The 22029-nt window shown below is 46.0% G+C and overlaps 1 protein-coding gene across 3 annotated transcripts in view; it reads right to left on the reverse strand.

The window, feature by feature from the left end:
* Window positions 1-1515: 1515 nt before the first annotated feature.
* The window catches only part of Gnpat (glyceronephosphate O-acyltransferase), a 29540-nt gene continuing 9026 nt past the window's right edge, over window positions 1516-22029 (reverse strand). For 2 of the 3 annotated variants that reach the window (XM_052727732.1, XM_052727731.1), the window contains exons 3-16: window positions 20558-20734; window positions 19673-19802; window positions 15667-15794; window positions 15147-15222; window positions 14182-14333; window positions 13937-14067; window positions 12333-12556; window positions 9105-9347; window positions 7308-7387; window positions 6418-6558; window positions 5380-5479; window positions 5210-5303; window positions 4187-4248; window positions 1516-2379 (exon numbers count right to left, since the gene is read on the reverse strand). In XM_052727732.1, coding sequence (XP_052583692.1) covers window positions 2336-2379; window positions 4187-4248; window positions 5210-5303; window positions 5380-5479; window positions 6418-6558; window positions 7308-7387; window positions 9105-9347; window positions 12333-12556; window positions 13937-14067; window positions 14182-14333; window positions 15147-15222; window positions 15667-15794; window positions 19673-19802; window positions 20558-20734 — 1782 coding nt within the window. In that variant the 3' untranslated portion in view covers window positions 1516-2335. Of the gene's footprint in view, window positions 2380-4186; window positions 4249-5209; window positions 5304-5379; window positions 5480-6417; window positions 6559-7307; window positions 7388-9104; window positions 9348-12332; window positions 12557-13936; window positions 14068-14181; window positions 14334-15146; window positions 15223-15666; window positions 15795-19672; window positions 19803-20557; window positions 20764-22029 lie in introns of all 3 variants that reach the window. The other variant, XM_052727733.1, reaches the window with a different exon arrangement.

Below are 22029 nucleotides of genomic sequence, written 5' to 3' on the forward strand. Positions count from 1 at the left end.
TTCGAGACAGGGTTTCTCTGTGCAGCTTTGCGCCTTTCCTGGATCTCGCTCTCTAGACCAGGCTGGCCTCGAACTCACAAAGATCCGCCTGCCTCTGCCTCCCAAGTGCTGGGATTAAAGGCATGCGCCACCACCGCCCGGCGATTTTTTTTTTTTAAAGAGCAGGCTTGTCTTGAGTTCACAGAGCTCCCCTCCCCTCCACCTCATGAGTGTTGAGAGAAAGTGTGTTATCACAATGGGCTCCATTACTTTAAAAAAAAGTGAATGTGTGTCTCTGTAGTGACGTGAGAGGGTGTCAGATCTCCCAGGGCTGAAGTTGCAGGCATTGTGGGCCACCCAATATGGGTGGTAGGATCTGAACTCAGGTCCAATGGAAGAGCATCAAGTGCTCTTACCTCTGAACCATCTCTTCAGCCCCAGATTTATACACTTAGAATAATAATTTTTTGAGCTGAGGATAAGGCTCAGTACAGTGCTTGCCTAGCATGCACAAAGGCCTGAGTTCAATCCCCAGCACTGCAAAAACACTGCATAAACCAGCATGGTGGTGCATGCCTGTAATCTCAGTGCTGAGTCGTCAGGATCCCAAGTTCGTTCTCAGCGCCCTGGTGAGTTCAAGGCCAGCACGTGGCTGGTGAACAGCTCAGCTCACGGTCAGCAGAATGGTGTGCTGAGGTGTGGCAGGTGACAGTGGCTGACAGAGCTGTGACCTGCCCACTGGAGTCCACAGCCAGGATCACTGTTCAATTGTACTGCTCACTTCAACATGCAGGGATCCCCTCTAGCTTCCCAAAGCAGCAAAGGTCGCCAAATGGCCTGTTTGTCACTTGTGGGCCAGTGCAAAGGCTGTCCTAGGCCCTGGGATAGATGCACCACCTGGGGAATTTGGAGAGATAGGACCACACTGGGCTATTCAGTGACCTTCCTTGGGTCTTACTTTCAAATGCCTGTCCCTGATGATTGAACTATAACCCAGATTCATATACTGATGAGGGAGAGCCTCTCATGACAAGATAGTGATGATTTTGGGCTTTTCTTAAGAGTCCTTAAATTCACAATCCTGTTGGGAATCCAAGCATGTACTGCCATATCCAGCCTGCTTTCTGTGGGTAGACAAAGAGGTCCTGAGTCACACAGAGTCAGCAGCCATGTCCAAAACCAAGGTGAACCTACTGTGGACACACCTTGATCTTGGACTTCAGCTCTCAGAGCACAAGAAATTCACAGCTAGATGCATTCTGCAGGTCCTGCTTTCCACTCTGGCAGCCCCAAGGACCTATCTGAGCCCACATTTCTCTCTACACACACCCATAGACTTTTCCTCTATTACTCAGCCCCACCCCCTGTTATAGTTCCACCGATGCTGGGTCCTGGGTCACTTCCAGAGTGACTAACTTGAAGAGCTATCCCATCTTATTTAAACTCCTCTTCCCTCTACGTACATTCATGGCACATCATGTAAGCATCTCTTTGTTGTACACACTTAGTTCAATTTGTTAATAAAACCACTGGGTGTAAAATTTAAAGTAAACTAGATAATTTATTACACACTTCTGTCAAACTTGTACTTGTTTGAGGCAACTTAATTAAAGTAAAACTGTAAGATATAGGTTGAGTCCCTTATCCAAATGCTCCTGATGGAAGGAAGTGTGTTAGATTTAGAGCTGTTTGTTGTTCTTCAGTAAGAACAATTTATTGAATGCGCTGACAAAGAACAGTGAGCTGTGCTGCTTTTTAGGTTCTGGAAGATCTGCTGATCCCAAACAAAATGTCTTAGAGATCTAGACATGAACTTCCTTCATTTTATATGCACCACACACACACAGACCAAAGGTAACCATACGCAATATTCTTAGTGCACCTGTGTTTTGACTGGGACCCTCAGGAGCTCAGGAGAGGACTCTCTTGTCATGCTCAGGCTCCCAGCTTCAGGCTGTGGGCTGGGAACACTCACCTGTGTCCCCTCTTCAGTGTTTTCCTGCACCGGTGAGTGGTCAAAGCTGCTGCTATACTATCATTCATATGTCGGCCTGAAAGGGGAGCATGTGTGGGAAACTGAGTGGCAGTGAATGGGGCCTGAGCTCTGCTTTCCAAGAATGTTTTCCAAAAACTGTTTTATTTCAGAACACACAGGTTGACATGAATGCCGCAGTCGTCATGTCAGGAAGATCACACTGATGCTCTCACTGGTCATCTCCTCCTCTTGGCAGAAGCACGGCTCACAAGGTCTCAGGGAGATAGAAGACACATCCTCCTCTTGATGCCCATGGTGGCAAAGTAAGTCCTTTGTGACTGTCACTATGGAACTGCGCTTTCTACAGCTGCTTCATGATTGTTAAAGTTTTGCGGTGGCTGCTTTTCCTACTGGCGTCTTACAGCCTAAGACAAAGAGACAGCTAATGAAATAATGGTGGTCTTGCTTGTTGCCACAGCTCTGTAGTAAGGCTGTGGTTCACTCTGCAAGGCAAGCTGCAAACACTGAGACCTTCACTGATCACTTAGCTGGCTCCCCTGGATTCTACTGACCTTTCTTTACAAAGCCAGTGGCTACCTTTTCTAGATGTTCCTCTTTCTCAGCCTACAGCATCCAGAGGGCTCTTAGCTCCATCATGTACTAGAGAGTGTATTCACCCAGAGTATCTAAGACCTCCGAGGAACAGTAAACGTCACCACCGACGGGTGTACCTGAGACAGGACTGCCATGAATTTGACGTCACTCTGCGCTACAGAGTGAGTATAGTTGAGTGCGAGGCTAGACCAACCTGGGATCCAGTATCAGATCTTGTCTCAGAAAACAAAAACAAGGCCGGGTATGATAGCACACACCTTTAGTCTCAGCACTAGGGGCAGGGGGCAGAGCAGAGGCAGGCAGATCTCTGTGAGTTTGATGCTGGCCTCGTCTACATAGTGAGTTTGAGGCCAGCCAGGGCTACATAAAGAGACCCTGTGTCAAAAAAAAAGGGGGGGGGAGGGCAGCACTGGAGAGGCAGCTCAGTGGTTAAGAACATTTGTTGCACTTAGACATATAACAGCTCTCTGGTTCTAGAGAATCCAATGCCCTCTTCTGGCCTCTGTGGACACTGCACACATGTGCTGCATATACATACATGCAGGTAAAAATACCCATACGGATAAAATAAAATCCTTTATTAAAAAAGGAAAAACAAAAGTCTGAGCCAGGACAGAATTCTCCTCACCACAGCTGAACACAAAGGATGCATGCTGATGGAGAGGAGGCCTGAGCAGCTGGCTGTGCTGATGGAGAGGAGAGGAGGCCTGAGCAGCTGGCTGTGCTGATGGAGAGGAGGCCTGAGCAGCTGGCTGTGCTGTAAAGCACTGCCCATTTGGAGTCGGCAGTGTCTTCTTACTTAACACTCTTTGCTGCACTTTCTTTCCCCTTGTGGCCTTTTAAAAGTCTGTTCTTTTAACATTGTAAGCAGTGTACAGCATTGTGATACCCTACCATTTTAAAATCTTCCATCTTTCTCACTCCTCCCCAACTCCCACCTCTGTTTGTTTTTCCCCTTCCCCCTCCTCTACCTCGTTTGTTTTGTTAAGACAGGGTACTGTGGAATGTCGTTCTGTATGCTGTGAATGTGTGTTGCTCTGATTGGTTGATAAATAAAGCTGTTTGGCCAATGGTGAGGCAGAATAAGGTTAGGCGGGACATTCCAACTAGAGAAGAGGAAGGAGAAAGGCAGAGCTGAGAGACGCTGCCAGCTGCTGCCAGAAAACCAAGATGTAAAGTACCAGTAGCCACAAGCCACGTGGCAAAGTATAGATTTATAGAAATGGGTTAATTTAAGATGTAAGAGCTAGCTAGTGAGAAGCCTGAGCCATATAGTTTGAAAATAATATAAGCCTCTGTGTGTTTACTTGGGTTCTGAGCAGCTGCGGGCCCAGGTGGGACCAGAGAAAACTACAGCTACAACAGGGTCTTGCCCTGGAAGGCCTGGTACTCACTATGTAGCCCAAAGCTGGCCTTGAACTCATGGCAGTCCTCCTGCCTCATCTCCCAAGTGCTGTGATTGGTACTTTTCCTTAAGGAAATTCTGGACTATACTCAGCTTGTTTATATTAGAATCTACAGCTGTTCCTTCCGATAAGAATACTCATGCCACAGCATACCTTAATGTCTACTTACACAATAGGGAAAATGGGTCTAAGCCTATTCAGCTGTACTTACCAAGCATTTCTTCTAATTTGCTTGTGGCAGGCTCGTTCACACTAAACACATAGTTACTATCTCTAAAGAGAAGAAAAGCTGGGTTACTGTGTGAACTAGGGCAGAGACATCTTTTCACTACAACTTCTTCCTACCTGTATATTCTATCATGGGACTGCTAAAGGTCTGCGTCATGAAGCTTACTTTTTATTCCTTCAGGCCTTGGGACCAATTCCAGGTCCTCACACATGGTAGGCAAGTGCTCTACCACAGCCCAGGTACAACAACAGCCCCAGTTTGAAGTAGCTGAAACAGGCTTCTTGTTCCTGTTCTGACCACACGAGATACACAATTATGAGAGTTTGGCTTCAAAATACTTGTTCATTGAGGAGACTCTATACCAGTAGTTCTCAACCTGTGGGTCATGACCCCTGGAGGCAGGGTGGGAGGTGGTGTTGGAAGACTCTTTCACAGGGGTTGAATATCAGATATTTACATTATGACTCATAACAGTAACAAAATTACAGTTATGAAGTAGCAATGAGATAATTTTATGGTTGGGGTCACAAGATGAACTGTATTAAAGGGTTGCAGCATTAAGAAGATTGAGAACCACTGCTCTAGACACACACACACACACACACACACACACACACACACACACACACACACACACACACCCCTACCTTCTGACCACATAAGATACAATTATGAGTTTGGCTTCAGCTTTATCACTGGGATACTCATTCAGTAAGGAGCTCTGTCCCTCTCCATCCATACATGTGCATGCATACACTAAATTACCCTATGCTCTTTTCTGTAATTAATCTAGGAAATGCAGTCTGAGGTCAAGCCAAACCTGGGCTAGAGTACGTTCTTAATTTTGTGACGGTGGGTTCTCCGGAAACTTGCACTGATCTAATCTTGAGGGCAAGAGAGAGGGACACATGGCACTGCACTTCCTGAAGGACACATTCCTGTGTCGCTGGCTCTCGGGCTTCAGTGCCATTCCGCACCTTGACCCCATTAGCACCTGGTACTTACACCTTCTTCTTTTCTACCACCCCGAGTCTCACAAAAGCTGCTAAGGCATTTTTCTGCAGGTCAGAAGACAACGCATCGTAACACTGAGAGGCACCTGCAAAGAGGGAAGAGGGCGAGCAATCATTCCTATTCTCAGCTGAGAAGCCACCACCCACAGAGACGTGCCTGACCTCGATCCAGAAGCTGACTGGTGAACTTCCTAGCTGCAACCAAGTACTGTCTCTCAGTGAAGCAGGCCTCTTCTTCATGCAAGAGGTATTTGGAAAGTATCTGATTTCAAGACGGAGAATGAAAGGAACAGAGAAAAGGAGATTGCCAAAAATGAGAACACGTTGAGCACACCGCCCTCCTTAAGAACACCACCCTCCAAGCTCTGCAACTTCTAACATAGTTCTTTTGATTCCAGCAGCTCTTACAATTAGAAAAGGACAGTTTGAAATGACATTTGGTAAGAGTTTAATTTCTCATCTCAGCTGACTGCAAGAAAATCACTTCCAGTTTGGGCTGCCTGGGGAGAGAGGACCTACCGTCTTTGACTCTGTCCTTCTTTCTGAGTGCACTTGAGTGCGGGTCCTCAAGCACTGGCTGATTTCCAGTTCATCAAGTACCCATTCCATGCTAGACTGTGGGAGGACGTGGACAAGGCCACCTCTGGGATTACAGTTACCACTATCCACCACCATCACAGGCGCTCAGAGCCAGTGGATAAGCAAAGTGCTGAGAGACACAGATGCCTCTTTTCTGAAAGGCTGGCATACCCCACCATTTCAAATTCCCTCCCTCCCTGGAATCCTGCCACAGCGGCCAAACCCAGTTCTGTGTCCTCTCCTGGGTTGTCTGAACAGGATCCTGCTCTTGTTCTCCCCAGAAGCAGAATGAGTGTTCAGTGACATTAAAGGAGAAGGCACTGAAGTCTTGTGCTCAGTTAGTGACCACTAAGTATCAACACCGAGCCATACAAAGAACACAGGAAGACACAGCATGACTGTAGTTCTGTAGTTCTGATGCAATCATGGGCTCACAGGGGTGCGACCCTCAGCCTGTCATAGGCCCAGCTCCTCCTGCTTGTCCCTGAGTAGACATGGAACTTAGCTCTCTAGGTCCACTATTCACCTGCACATGCTCACCCTTCACACCAGAAATAATTTCAGGAAGAAAGTCTTATAATACTGACATGGGGGTATGCAGGATTTGCAAACTTCACATACCTGGTATGATTCCACAAAAGGTTGAAAGAGCCCTACAAGAAATTCTAGCATAGCATTCCCTTTGTCTGTGATGATGATGTCCTTCCCAGTCATCTGTATAGCCTCACTTTTACACAGCAAGTAACAGCCTTCCTCGAAGTCCTAGAAAGGGGAAGGGGAGGACACATGGACATGCTAGTCTGTGTACCCTCAGCATCTCTAGTCCTACAGCTCCCCAGAGCCGCCTGACTATGCACTGAAGCTGTGAGCATTTGTTCCAACACTCAAGTGCCAAGGCCCAAACATGTAAACATACAGTGTTTGTGAAACAGTGGCCCAGGACAGACACACACACACACACACACACACACACACACACACACACACACACACCCCAGATGTTCTTCACCTGGCACTGCAACACTTCCTTAAATTTTTTTTTTTAATTTTAATTTTTATTTTGCAATACAATTCAGTTCTACATATCAGCCACGGATTCCCTTGTTCTCCCCCCTCCGGCTCCCCTCACCTTCCCCCTAGCCCACCCCCCATTCCCACCTCCTCCAGGGCAAAGCCTCCCCCGCGGACTGAGAACGTCCTTAAATTTAATAGCAACTCCAGAAAATAGCCACAAGTGGACTTAGACTCAAACCCTGCCAGCCCTCACTTCTCCCACCCCAACTGCCAGAGCACAGGAAAAGCCTCTCCTTAGCACAGCACACAGAAACCTATAGCACCTTCTGTCTGCCTCTGCCCTCACCAGCAAACCCACAGACCACACAGCTGTCCCCCTGCCAGGCAGGCCACTCTCAGAGGAAATATGCTGCTGTGCTGAAGCATGCTGGAGACCCTCACCTGTCACTTCCGGAACACGCATTGTGGCATGCCTGCTCTGAGCTGTCAGAACTTACCCTGAGTGTGCTTCCCGGAAGGAAGATGAACTCATCTGAAAACACGTTGCGTAGGAAGGAAAAGCAACTGAAGACATCCTCTGGAAAGAACCCATTTTACAACATTAAGACATTGCTTTTGACTTTGTAGCCCTTCAAATGTGTGTGTATATGTGCAACAAGGAAATAACTAAGTCCTTAAAGGAAGTGAAGCCAACCCTAGTTTATCCGAAGGACAGACTACAGTCCTCCAGAGTTTAAAAGGGCTAAATATAAATTAAACAAGGCCTCAAAACCCTCAGTCTAGAAATGGGCATGATATCACCATCCTTAGACGTTCCTCAGAAGAGGGACTTCCTTCTGAGCAAAGAAGGAAGGGACCTGATTTCCCAGCTCCTCCCTATTCTCCTATCTACATTTTTTTATTTTTTGTCTTCCAATAGGTCAGAACAGCTTTATTTATTAACCAATGGGAGCAACACATATTCACAGCATACAAAAAGACTATTCCACAGCACTTCCCCTTTTCTGCTACCATTTCTTCACTGTGACTTAGTGCTCTGTGTGAAAGCCTGGGTCAATCACCAGACACACACAGACATACACACACACACTTAGGACTCTGTGTGAAAGCCTGGGTCAATCAGGAGACACACACACACACACACACACACAAAGACCACGGTGTGTCCCTGAGACCAGCTGAAGAAGATTCTCTGGGGTGGGGCCCCATGATCCTCAGGCAGACCTGGGTAGACCCAGCCTACACAACTCATTTCAACTCGCTGTGATCTGATACCACTGTGCTGTACAGTGATGGTGGTGGTGTCCTATCTGCCTTTGCTAGGGTGTCACAGCAGAAACTGCATCAGACCAGCACTTGGACAATGAGATGTTCCCAGTGCAGAGCCTCTCTAGGAATTACAGGACTCTCTGGACCTAATTGCCCTATTTATAAAAGGCACAGCTAGTGTTAGTTTATCGTATGTTTAAGGATACATGCATGCCACAAAAACGCATATGGGAAATCAGAGGGCAAGTTTCAGGAGTTGGTTCTTGATTTCCGCCTCATTGCAGGCAGAGCCTCTCTTGATTGCTGCTAAGCTGAACACTCAAGTATAGCTGGTACACAAGCTTAGGGGCAAGTCTCCGGTCTCTGCCTCCTGTCTCACCACAGGAATGCTGGGATTTCATATAGACGCTACCGCACCTAGCTTTCTGCATGAGTTCTAAGAATCTCAACTCAGCAATCAAGCTTGCCTAGCAAACATTTATCCACTAAGCCATCTTCCTAGCCCAAAAGTACAGTACAGATTAGGGAGTCATTAGGTCTTTCCAGTTCTGAAGTTTTTTCTCTGAAGGATTTATTTTCATTTTATTCATATGTATGCGTGCGTACATGCCCTGTGTGTGCAGGGGCCCATGGGGGGCAGAAGAGGGTGTTGGAGCTCCTGGAGCTATAGTTGTTGGCAGTTGTAATCTGCCCAACATTGGTGCTGGAAAACTAACTTGGCTCCTCTGAAAGAACAGACACATTCTTAACCACTGAACTATCTCTTTTGTTGTTGTTTTGAAACGATTTTGCTACCTAGCCCAGGCTGGCCCTAAACTCCTGGAAGCTCCTCCTGCCTCAACCTGAGTATCTGGGGCTAAGCCACTTAATGCTATACTTTCCAACTCTGGACCTGTAAGCGGGCAGGGCAGCCTCCTTTGTTAGAACAGAGGGCTGCACTTAACAGGGCTTCAACACTGCTCCCTTTCTGGGACTAGAGGGCCAGGCCTCTTCGGAAATTCAAGGCCACGCTCCAAGGAAATTACCTTTCCTGAACCCAGGTGTCATGTGCACGGCTACAGCTACTAAGGACGGACGGACGAAAACGTTGAGCAGCTGGTTCTTGTAGGCTGAGCACATGAGGAGGGTGATGTGCTGGGACACAAGTCCTCTGACCATTTCTGAGCTGCCGGAGTTCACTTTCAGAACCACCCGGTCTTTGACAAGGCTGGCCAGGTTGGAGTGCAGGAGGATCGTGGATTGGATCACTTCCTCAGGAAGTTGGTTATCTAGAGAGAGCAGCAGAGTGAACTCAATGAGAAGGCAGCCTCCAATTCCACCATGCTTCCCAGAACCTACAGGCTCCAAGGCAGCAGACTTCTATGGTCTAACACCCCCTCCTTCTGTTCCCGAACTGAAAAGCCAGCTTTCTAACATGCCCACACTATTGGAAGGTCACATGCCAGCTCCTGCCCCACCACTACTTCCTCATCCAGGAGCCAAGCTTCCTCTGTCCTCAGCTTCTGAAGATCTCCTTTCCAAAGCCACAACTCCAAAATCCCCGAGTCCAAGTTCTTCCCCAAGGATTCTCAGCAACCTGGGCTGTGTCCACAGCACTCAGGCTTAGTCCACTGACCCCAGCACTAGCTCACCATCACACAGTGCCCTATCCTACCAGAACCAGGAGAGACCCAGATCAGCTTGTCTACTTCTGTGAACTGGGAGGTGCTTGGCTAAAAATCATGACCTGGTCTTTCAGTGATTATACTCTAGCTGCAATGTCTGTGATTTTCAATTTATACTAAGTACTGTGACAGGCTCCCACCCCCAAGCCCACAGCATAGTATCCCTAACTCCAATAAGGGGTGTGTATGTGCATGCTCTTGACATGGTGTGTACATAGAGGTCAGGGGACAATTCTGGGAGTCGGTTTTTGTCTTCCCACTTTGTTTTGAGGCAGGGTCTCTACACTTTCAGTGTATGAGTATTTTGCCTGTATATAAGCATACCACATGGGTACAGTTCCTGAGGAGGCTAGAAGAGAGGGTGTGATCCCTGGGAACTAGAGTTACAGATGGCTGTAAGGCACCATGTGGGTGCTGGGGCCTGAACTGGATCCTCTGTGAGAGCAGCAAGGGCTCTTAAGCACTGAGCACACTTCCAGCCCCAGGTCTCTTTTCTGCTCTTACTCTGCACTGTGTACTCCAAGTGCTCCCAAGTGCTGAGCATTCTTCCTGCTGCCTGACCCATGAGCAATTCTCCTGTATCCTCCTCCTCCTCCTCCTCCTCCTCCTCCTCCTCCTCCTCCTCTCTTCTAGATGGGAAGCATGCTGGGATTGCAGATACACATGACCATGCCCAGTTGTTGACCTGGTTCTGGGGACTAAATCCAAGTTGTGCCAGGCTTGTGTGTGGCACACACCTTTAGTCACTGAACCTCCCTCATCCTCCAGTGAAGTTTTTACTGAGCTGTCCCTCTTCTTTTTTTCTTTTTCTTCTTCTTTTTTTTTTTTTTTTTGGAGACAGGGTCTCTTTGTGTAGCACTGGCTATCCTGGAACTTGCAATGTGGACTAGGCTGGCTGAAACTCACAGAGATCTGCTTGCCCTTGTCTTCTGGAATGCTAGGATTAAAAGGTATGCACCACTACACCTAGCTTTTTCTTCTTCTCCTCCTCCTCCTCCTTTTTTTTTTTCTTCTGATTTCTCGAGACAGGGTTTCTCTGTGTAGCTTTGGTGCCTTTCCTGGAACTCACTCTGTAGCCCAGGCTGGCCTGGAACTCACAGAGATCTGCCTGCCTCTTCCTCCTGCATGCTGCGATTAAAGGCACCACCACCAGGCTTTATTAGTTTTTTTTTTTTTTTAGACAGGGTTTCTCTGTGTAGCCCTAGCTGTCCTGGAACTTGCAGAGATCCACTTGCCTCTTTCTCCCAAGTGCTGGGGACTAAAGGCATGCACCACCACCACCCAGCTCTTCTTCTTCTTCTTTTTTTTTTAAATAAAGACGTGGTCTCATGTAGCCATGGCTGCCCTTGGACTCTTTTTTTTTTTTTTGGTTTTTCGAGACAGGGTTTCTCTGTGTAGCTTTGCGCCTTTCCTGGAACTCACTTGGTAGTCCAGGCTGGCCTCGAACTCACAGAGATCCGCCTGGCTCTGCCTCCCGAGTGCTGGGATTAAAGGCGTGCGCCACCACCGCCCGGCCTGCCCTTGGACTCTTGATGTTCTGCTTCTACCTCCTGAGTGCTGAGGTGATGGGCATGCTTGCTCACTGAATTAGTATTGGAGAGCTAGGGAAAGCCCTTAGCTGCATACCAGAAAGCAGCCAGGGTACAAACACAATGAGATTTAAAGAGGACTGAGGCTGCAGCTCAGTGTACAGAGCATACACAAAGCCTTAGGTTCAGTTTCCTGTTCTGAAAACAAAACACAACAAAACCAACCCTGAGGCTGGTGAAATGGATGGTCCAGGGGGTAACGGCTCTTGCCACACAAGCTCAGTAAACTTGAGCTCAATCCCTGGAACATACATAAAGGTGATGGGAGAGAACTGACTCCACAAAGCTGTACTCTGACCTGAACACCTCCCATCTCCCAACAATAATTTTAAAAGCAACTAGCTACATTGTAGCAAATAGCACACTTGCTGGGAATATCTGTAATCCTGACACAGGAGAACTGCTCCAAGTTTGAGATGAGCCTGGGCTATAGAGTGAATTTTAGGCCAGTCTGGGCTATACAGTGAGACCCTGCCTCAAAAGAACAAAATTTTGAGGCTATGAAGATAGCTCAGTCAGTCAAGTAGAACCTTTATTTGATTCCTAGAATCCACATAAAAGTCAGAAGAAGTAAAACACACCTGTAATCCTAGCTGAGGTAACAGGGGAGGCAAGGATAAGAAAATCTTCAGGGCTTGCTGGCTAGCCAGCCTAGCCAAATTGGCCAGCTCCACATTCTGAAAGACCTTGGCTCAAAAACTGAAGCAAAAGTGAAAACATCTGTCATCAACCTCTGGCCTCCACAGGCTCATGCATACCATACATGAGTAAACACACACAAACCCTCCAAACTTGAATTAAAAAGAAGTGGATGTGGAGGGGAAGGACTCATCATTATTCTCTGTCTGGAGCTGCCAAGGAAACAGCACTGCAGTCCTACAGGGTCAGTCTCCAGAGTGAGCCAACACACGGGCAATCACTCTCAAGGAGATCCCTCACGGGGTCTCAGATTAGGAAATGAAAGGCTAGTCTATGAACCACGTGCATCCCATCTACGTACCAGGCCAAAGCAGGAACCCTCCAAACACCTGGGTTACGCCCTTCAGCCACAGAGTCTTCTCCACGAGGGTGTCCAAGTCCATGGATAACTGGTTTTGAAGTAGAATGGCAACTACCAGAAGCCATGGGTTCAGAACCAGGTTTTCAATTTGCAGAAGCTGTATCCTGTAGGCGACTTCAGTGACAAAGGCATGTACATCCTCGGACTGCTTCTGAGGGATGCATCTGAAAGGAGAGGCACAGAAGTGGCAGCTCAGCTACCCACACTCGGGTGGAGAGGGCCCCACCAGAAGGCGTGCCATGCTTCTGCCAACCAAGTTCTCTCAGACCACATACCAGCAGCATTCCCTAGCTTCAGTGTGACCTGCCCATGTCTCCAAAGTATGCAACTGAATTAAACAAAAACATTAATTCCCAGTTCTAAGTAATTAAAAAAAAAAGCAAACAAAACCCCTCTTTTTTACTTTAAAAACAGAACATATCATTGTCACAAGCACAGCTGCTTGAACCATGGGTCTGCACTCCAAGAGCCACGTGGTCAGCATCTCCGCTGCCCATTCTGGTTGCAGAAATGTGCAGGGGTCCACAAAGCTAGGCAAGAAGGTAGTTGAAGGGGAGGTGACAGCCAAGAGGCTGCCCTGCACCGGAGTAACTGGCCAGGGCTCTGTGGCAGTGAATGACAAACATCTGCTTCTGGAGGAACAAGTGAGGCTGCTGGCCAGGCACCTCACTGCCAGGGACCTGCGAGAGCTACAGTGCCACTTGAGGGGCTAATCGGGAATAGGGTATGTCTGCTTTACTTCCCCAGGGGACTCTTGAAGTTAAGAAAACACAAATGCCTGGGCTGGTGAGATGGCTCAGTGGGTCAAGGGGCTTGCTGCCAAGCATGACAACCTGCATGCACCACAAACATACAAAATAAATCAATTAATCGAACTGAGAGAAAAATACAAACACAGATGCTCATCTGTGCCCTGAACCCTTAGAGAACCCAGTGTGTCTGAGAACAGGGGCACTGTTGCAGACCCTGGACTCCTTCCTAGGGCCTAAAGCAGTGCTCTGGACACACTGGCCGCCCTGTGGTCATGTCCACGATCCCTGTGTTTGAGCTTCTGAACAATGGTGCTATTTCTCCTCACTGTTAAGCTGGAGCCCAGGGGGATGACCAATCATCTGGCTACACACTGACACACACAGCGTACAGCTTATCTTTTTTTGTTTTATGGGTGAGCACTTTGGGGGGAGGGGTGCAGCAAACAGTTCTCTGTCTGTTTGCTATTTCAGACAGGGTCTCAAATAAACCAGGCTGATCTCACACTTGCTGTGTAGTTGAAGATAACCTTGGATTCCTGATCCTCCTGCCTCCACCTCCTGAGGGCTGGTATTACAGACATGCCCCACCATGCTGGCTTCAAGCATGAGATTCTTTAATTGAAGCTTTCCAATGATGAACATGTAATTGCCAGGGCTTCCCTGGCAATTTGCTGGGAGAGCTCAGGCAAGCCAAAGTTTGGTCTCAGAGGCCGTCAACTCAAGAGTCCCGATTCACACTTGTGGGTTTTACTTCTCATTCCTGTGTCAGGTATTAAAACACAGGCCTTGCACCTTGGCACCAAGTTATACGGGTTCCGACCGAGCCGCCCTGCAGCTAGAGAGCGCAGTGACACAGGGTCTCCAAAGTATACATGGATGCTTCCAAAGTTCTCAGAGAGAATCCGTCTAGCTTTCAACAACCCCTGGTGGCATCACAAGAGGGAGAAAGAAAACAGGAGTACATCTGTAAATTAGTGGATGTGTAAGCCAGGGTATTCTCTACACAGAGAAAATCAAGTTTGGCTCTCTTCACTTACACTGGTGGATTCCTTTGGCTTAGGAATTCCTAGGAGTTCATAGGCATAAAGAGTTTCTTCCAATATTTTATCATAACTGATGCTAATTGGGACAAAGTAGGTATCAAAAACTTCTCTTTTAAAAAATGGTTCCATCACAATATTCAGGAGACCTGTAAGCACAGGGAGAAATATTTCATCATGTATACTGAAGAGCAGGGCACACAAGGACTCATAAATAATATATCAATCTCCCTCCTTCCTTCTACACTGTACCTATAGCCTCCCACCCGCAGGATTTAGAAGGTGAATCCTAAATCTGTCTCCAACATCACCCATTCTTGGTCAAGAATAAAATCTGTCATTGCCCAGCTGGTGGTCAGTCTTGTTACTGATCCCACAATGAAAGGAGAAATAACCCAGTCAGGAAGTTAAACCAGCATCATATACAGCCAGCCTTCCACACCATCTGAGCTATTGCCTCTCACGAACTCACCCAAAACTGACAGAAACTGGGCATAGCAGTTCACACTTATCATCTCAGCACTCAGAAAGTTTAGGCAGGAGGATGGCAGCAAGTCTGAGGCCAGCTGAAGCTACACAGTGAGTTCCAGGCCAGCATGGGCTACTGACTGAGAAACAAATCAAACCATATACATATATACATGAAGATTACAACTGCAATCCATTTTCCAGGGGAGCCCCCAAACTCCCTTAATGATGACAGGCTGTGTCTACTCTTGCTATCTGTGCCCAGTGCTCTGATTCTCTATGCTTCTGCCCTATCCCATTCCGAGGCAGGGAAAAAAAAAACAAAAAAAAGATATCCAAAGTGTCCAAAAACAGCTACACTTAAGGAAACATTTCTATTTACAAAGAAAACAGTATCTTGTCAAAGAAGTATCGAGTTCTATTTGGCAGCCAGAGTGACACCACACCTGAGGTCTGGGGCTTTTTTATATGCTTCTAATACATAAGGGACCTACCAAATTTAGGAATCAAGGTCTTGGCAGAGCGACTCCTTGTCCCTTCGAGGAAAAATTCAACAGGAGCATAACCATTCTTTAAAAGAGAACACAACAAATACACAAAACCCATTGTCTACTCTCAAAATAATACAGGCCTCTTTTGTGTCCTGCCCCCACCCCCACCCGTGTGTGTGTGTGTGTGTGTGTGTGTGTGTGTGTGTGTGTGTGTGTGTACACTCTGGGACTGAATCCATGACCTCTCATTTCCTAGGCAAGCACTCTACCACTAAGCAAGCACTCTACCACTAAACCACATCCCCAGCCTAAGAAATGGCTTCTTCTGACTCCTTATCCCAAGTGTCCGCTGCCCTTTGAACAAACACCACTCACAGCAACATTTTAACAAGGATGCCTCTCAGATGAGGGACCACTGGGAGTTGGGTATGCTCCTTGAGGGGAAAAGACAGCTAGGGGTCTATTCAGAAGTGAAGAGCAAGACAGCTCTGCAGCTCCGGGTCCCTGGAGCGCCTTCATTTACCCGTAGCATGGTCTTCACATATTCAGAGAATACGGCCCAGTACAGTTTATTTCCGCCAAAGGTGCGCCGCATGAAGAAGGCCCCAGACATCCTGAGTAGCTCACCGACCAATTTCATTCCCAGGAAGTCTAAAACACAAGGTAGGGACAATACGGGAACAAAGATCTAAATGTAAACACTCTTGAGAAGTTCATGAACAAGACATGTGCCTTGTGACAGCAATAGTTATACTTGTGAGATTAACTCCAGAAGAAGAGCAGAACGGTGCTGGGGAGAGGGCTCAGTGTCAAGTGTCTGCCACGCAAGCATGAGGACCTGAACTCATTCCCAGCACCCACATGACAAGCAGAGCATGGCAGCACACACCTGTACTCCAGTGCTGGGAGGGAGGCAGTGACAAGATCTCTAGAACTAACTGGCCAGTCAGTCTACCCGAATCAGTGAGCCTGTCCTGGTTCAGTGAGACCCTGTCTCTAGAAATAAGGTAACTAATAGAAGAAGACATTCAATGTCAACCTCTGCCCTACATCCCTCGCCCCATGCTCACACATATACACAAACGTGCACTCACGTGCATATCTGTGTGTGTGTATGTGTGTGTGTGTGTGTATCCTGACACATGTACACACATGCATACAACACATACACACAAAAATAAAAATGAAAACAAAGGCCATCTAGTAGAATTATGTAAGGGACTCTGAGCCAGATACCTGCTGGGAGGAGACCTTGTACCTCTCTTGTCACCATGGTATTTACAAGCCACCAGGGACACAATGGCAGACAACATGACAAGAATGTCAGAAGGCCAATCTCCTCAGCCATGCTCTCACATGATGTTGCTGAATGTGAATAAATATTCTGAATTTGAGTAATCACAAAAGAATAGCCTTTTTTAGGACATTAGCTTTATCTACTAATGTTGGATCAATAATTTGTTTTTGAGTGGCCAACTGCAATAAAATATTTTTAGATAAAGAGTTTACCTGAATTAGAGTTGTGTATTTGGAACAAATACATATTAACAGGCAGAACATGGAGTTAAGGAAATTTAAAGAGGAAACTTTTTTCTTAGGTATACAATAAACAGTTGGTTGGCTAAGCCTTGAGTGGTAAGGAGTACGTGTAGAAAGTCAATTACCACAGGGGTTATGTCGACCAGAGTTGCTTCATGCCTGACCTTGGTTTAACAGACACTTGGGAACTTGTCCTTATGTGTTTTATTTGCAGGAGTAGCTAGTCTGTTTTTGAATTTGTTCTTAAATCTAAAATTAGCTGTCTTTGTGACTGAGAATACTGTTACTTTCCTATGTTAGTTATGAAAAATATCCTAGTATTATTTCTATTAATAAAAATTATAAAGCTTAAGCAAAAGTCATCTTCCTGACCATCTACAGCTATAAATATGCCCAAAGATGAAATATTTTCATGAGATAAACACAAGCAATGGGAAAAATACCCATAGCGGTTTTTAGGGAAGAAATGTAATGGCACATGAGAGAAATTACAGAAGCAACCAATTTTCAGTCTATGGTCCTGTAAGCCTTGCTGAGGAGATTCCTCCATCAGAGGGTTACTCTTCTGACGGGTTAACACCTGAACTATTAATTGTCATCTGTTGTATATTCCCACGGCCTCCAGCAGTTTATGATCACAGTGTTTATCACAGCTTACAAACCCTAACTAATATATGTACTCCCATGTCCACAGCACTTGTGGAAACAGCATCCATAACAGAGGGGCTTGTCTAGCATGCCTGAGGCCTTGGGTTCTATTTCCAGCACCAAAATAAATAAGTAAATGTTTTAAAATCTCACATTCATAACAGTGTGTCCTAGCTGGTTTTGTGTCAACTTGACACAAGCTAGAGTCATCTGAAAGGAAGAAACCTCAATTGAGAAACTGCCTCCATAAGATCCAGCTTTAAGGTATTTTCTTAATTAGTTATTAATGTGGGAGGGTCCAGCCCATTGTGGATGGTGCCATCCCTGGGCTGGTTGTCCTGGGTTCTATAAGAAAGCAGGCTGAGAAAATCCAGGGAAGCAAGCTAGTAAGCAGCAGCCCTCCATGGCCTCTGCATCAGCTTCTGCCTCCAGATTCCTGCCCTGTTTGAGTTCCTTCCCTCGCTGCTTTTGATAATGAACTGTTACATGGAACTGGGAACAAAATAAACCCTTTCCTCCCCAACTTTTTTTTTTTTTCATCAAAGCAATAGTAACCCTAACTAAGACACAGTGAGGAAAGGCAGCACCGATTTACTTCAGAGAGGAGGATGGGCATCAAAGACACTCTATATGGAGTATCTTCTTCTTGGCAAAAATAGCCATTTGGGCAAGAAACTGTTCTTGCCTGGACTGCTTGATCGACTGAACATACAGGACCCATAGGAAGGTGACCACTGAACTTTGCTTGGCAAAATGGCCCTTCAGGTTCTTGCTTTGCAGAGGAAACTGCCAGACATTCTACAGGACACAGAGAAAAGTGACTGAGAGACTCTAGGCCTGTGGGCTAAAGACAGATGCCCCAACTTTACAGAGAAACTTTGGATGACTGTCCAGGCTGCCAGCTGTCTCTGTCTACTCTTGCAAGACTCCCGAAAGTTGCTTGTGTCCTTCTCCCATTTCTCAGGTAATATTTTATCCTTCTGAGGTCTTTGATGTAGTTGACTAGATAGTTATAGTTTCCTTAGTTATGGTAAGAGATGTTAGATATGAAACCTTAGACTCACAAATATAAGATAGATAGGATATCTTCTTTAATTTTACCAAATACAAATAGACGAGACATTATAAATAGACTAAATATTGTAACTCTAATTGTTTTGTTATATATAATTTTACTATGTTAAAGTTAAAACCTTCCTTTTTGAAAAAAAAGAAAAAGGGGAAGTGCTGTGGATGATTGATTGATAAATAAAACGCTGATTGGCCAGTAGCCAGAAAGGAAGTATAGGTGGGACAAAGAGAGAGGAGAGGTCTGGGAAGTAGAAGGCTGAGGCAGAGAGACGCTGCCAGCTGCCCCCATGAGAAGATGTTAAGATACCGGTAAGCCATGAGCCATATGGCAACTTATAGATTAATAGAAATGGATTAATTTAAGATATAAGAACAGCTAGCTAGAAGCCTGAGCATTAGGCCAAACAGTTTAAATAATATAAGCGCCTGTGTGTTTATTTTATAAGTGGGTTGCAGGACTGCGGGGGCTTGGCGGAACCTGGAGAGAAGCTCTCCAGTTACAGTTACCTGAAATAACCAAATGACAGAAGCAAATAAAGTGTCCACAGACAGGTTAAAGGATAAAATTAATGTCGTATATCCATACAGTGGACTATTACTCAACTTTAAAAGAGAAGGGAATCCAAATACAAGCTATAACATTGAAGTCATTATGCTAAATGAAATCAGTCAGTCACAAAAGGGTGCATACTGGCAATTTCGAGTATATGAAGTATGCAGAGTGTGTGGCTGCAGAGGCAGGGAGTAGAACGGTGGCTGCCTCTGGTAGGAGAAAAGCAAAGCACAGTCTCTGGTTAGTAAGTGTCAGTTTTGCAAGATGCGAAGGGTTCTGGGGCAGACTGGAACAATGGAGGTGCAACAATATGAATGCACCCAGTGTCTCTAAAATTGCATTTAAACAAGTCAAGACTTCACGTTACATGTATTTTACAAAAACTGAAAATGTTTTTTTAAAGCCCTTATCTATTTGTGGTCTAGAATGATCACTCGGACTATATTATCAAACTTTTAAAAAGCAGGAACTATGACAAGGTGGGACAGCTTCTCTTTTCAAATCTAAGCCAAAGAATCCATGTGCACAGAGGCCTCTCCATGTCTGCTCAGTCATGGGATTGTACAACACAGGGTCCAAATTAGGCCACCACACTATGGGAGACAGGGACCCAGAAAAGTTGCTCTTGGTACCCTTCCAATTCTTTGGTACTCTTATCATCATTCTAGAATGCTAAGTCTGTACAGTTTAAAAACGTGGATGAAGACTATGCACGCACCCATTCCTGCTGCAATAACTGGCACAGGTAGATCATAGTTGTACAGAACAAAAGACAGCATGAGGAAGTCAATGTAGCTCCGATGACTGGGCAGCAGGACTACAGGGTGCTCCTGGACAGCTCGTTGTAGCTTGAAAAAAAAAATGTCAGATTTTCAAGAAGTTCAGTTGTCATGTCACTAAAATCACAGCTTAAATCAGGAAACAGAAAGGTAAATAAATCATGGCTGAGCACGGTGGCTCACACCTGCAATCCCAGAACCTGAGAGGCTGAGGTAGTGCAGGCCTGTTATCTCAGCATTTGGGACATTTGGGAGAAGAAGGTGGAAGGATCACAAACTCAAGGTCATCTTTGGCTATATGAGGAGTTCAAGAGATCTAGCTCGTATGAGCTAGGGATCCTGTCAATAAATAAGTTAAATAGAGACATCTAAGGAAGCAGGGAAGCAACACAGAATAAAACCGGGGCAAGTGATGAGCTGGCAGTAAGGTCTATACCACATGTGTTATAACCAAGTTAATTGACCTTGACCACCATATCCTAAGAGAACGTGTGTTTATAGGAAAATCACACCAGTATAGTAGGAGATGGTAAAGGAAATGCTGGAGAGGAATCTGTATGAGCACAAATAAAAATTCCTTCTATTACTTTTGTAGCCTGTGAACATGTCACACTCAAATGGTCTAGAAGTCTTACTTGACTAACTTGGAAGCCTGTAAGTCTGACATTAAAGGAAGGACAAGCTGCAGACAGCATGTTCCCTGGGCCCACAGTGGATGCCTGATAACCGCCCCCCACCGCCCCAGCATTCAGTCCAAGAGGGATGCCTCAGAATCGATTATACCACAGGATGAGGACAAGAATGTCTGTTCCAGTGATCCTCACCTTTTGAATGCCTTCTTCATTCACACACACCTTTGAGAAAATCTGTTTAAAGATTTTGCTCAGGACAAAGGCAAAGAACCGGATGGCTCCCATACGAAGTTTGTGGCTCATTTCCTCCAAGATTGCAGTGGCTTCCTCTCGGAGGGTGTCGACAGATGTAAGGGACTCCCTGGAAAGCTGAAAGGAAGGCAGAGCAGGGATGAATTCTGAAAAACAGAAACCAGAGCTCCTTTCACTCAAACCAATGTGAGTAATTCCAAACTGACCCTGTGATGTAACTCTAAGACAGTGTGTGCTCTTCTTGACTAGATCTCACCCAGCTCACTAACACAGTAAATGATGTTAAGTCATTCTCTTTCCTGCTTTAGGCCAAGTTTCTCTATGGAGCACAGGCTGGCCTTGAATTCACCATCCTCCTGCCCCTGCCTACTGACTGCGAGGACTGCAGGGGCACACCAATGTGCTCAGTGAAAAATGATTCAATTTAAAGGTTTAAAGGCTAGAAATTCAAAGAGAATCCACATGGCACCTGAGAAATGGCAACCAAGGGTGACCTTCTCTGGTCTGTGTACACACACACACACACACACACACACACACACACACACACACACACACACAGAGTGCAGTATTGCCACATCCCTTATCTACTCCTTATCTGTCCTCAGTTGACAGCCCAGGAAGGAGGGGCTGGGTAACAATCACCTCTTACAGTGCTCCTTTCTTTTAGTCAACAGATTATCTCAAACAGTGACTCAGCAAACAAAGAGCCTACATCACCAAGTCACCTAAGGACTAACAGCAGGGGGCAGGGAGAAAGAAGAAGCCAGGGGAACTGGAGGTGTGGATGAAAATAGGGAGATGAAAGTTCAAGCAAGAAACCCGTACAAAACAAAGAAACACAAACAAACAAAAACCAAAACAAAACAAAGCTTTCCTGGGCCAGGCGTGGTCGTTCAAGTCTGAAATCCCTACAGTTGGGAGCTGGAGGCAGAAGGACCCAGAGCTTGAGGCCAACCTGAGCTACAAAATGAGTTCTAGGCAAGTCTGAGAAACTGGTTCATAAACAAAACCAATCCATCAAGAAAAACAACAACAGAAAGTGGGGGATTACTTTTGGAGTTTTAAACCAGGAAGGGAGGAAGATGGGGTCGAGAGAAGAGCATGAACAAGAGTTGAGAGTTGGGTCATGGCCCAGCCTTGCTGCATCCATCTCTGTAAAGGGGTCAAGGTATGCTTCTTCACTTATCAGTTCAAAGAGGTTTACTGAATGTCTACCACACAAGAGGCACTGGAGAAGGTCACAGAGAAGGACAGAACCGCCAGCCTATAAAAGGAGAGCCCCAATAATTATGCCTAGCATGCAATGCTGCATAATGATAAACAACCATGCTACTGGCATATGTATTTACTATAGTACACTATTATTCACGAATACACCTACCAACATATGAAGGAAAAAGTCACTCTAA

The sequence above is a fragment of the Peromyscus californicus genome, unplaced genomic scaffold (assembly GCF_007827085.1).
Source record: "Peromyscus californicus insignis strain IS unplaced genomic scaffold, ASM782708v3 Scaffold_8__1_contigs__length_139910024, whole genome shotgun sequence".
Lineage (NCBI taxonomy): Eukaryota > Metazoa > Chordata > Mammalia > Rodentia > Cricetidae > Peromyscus > Peromyscus californicus.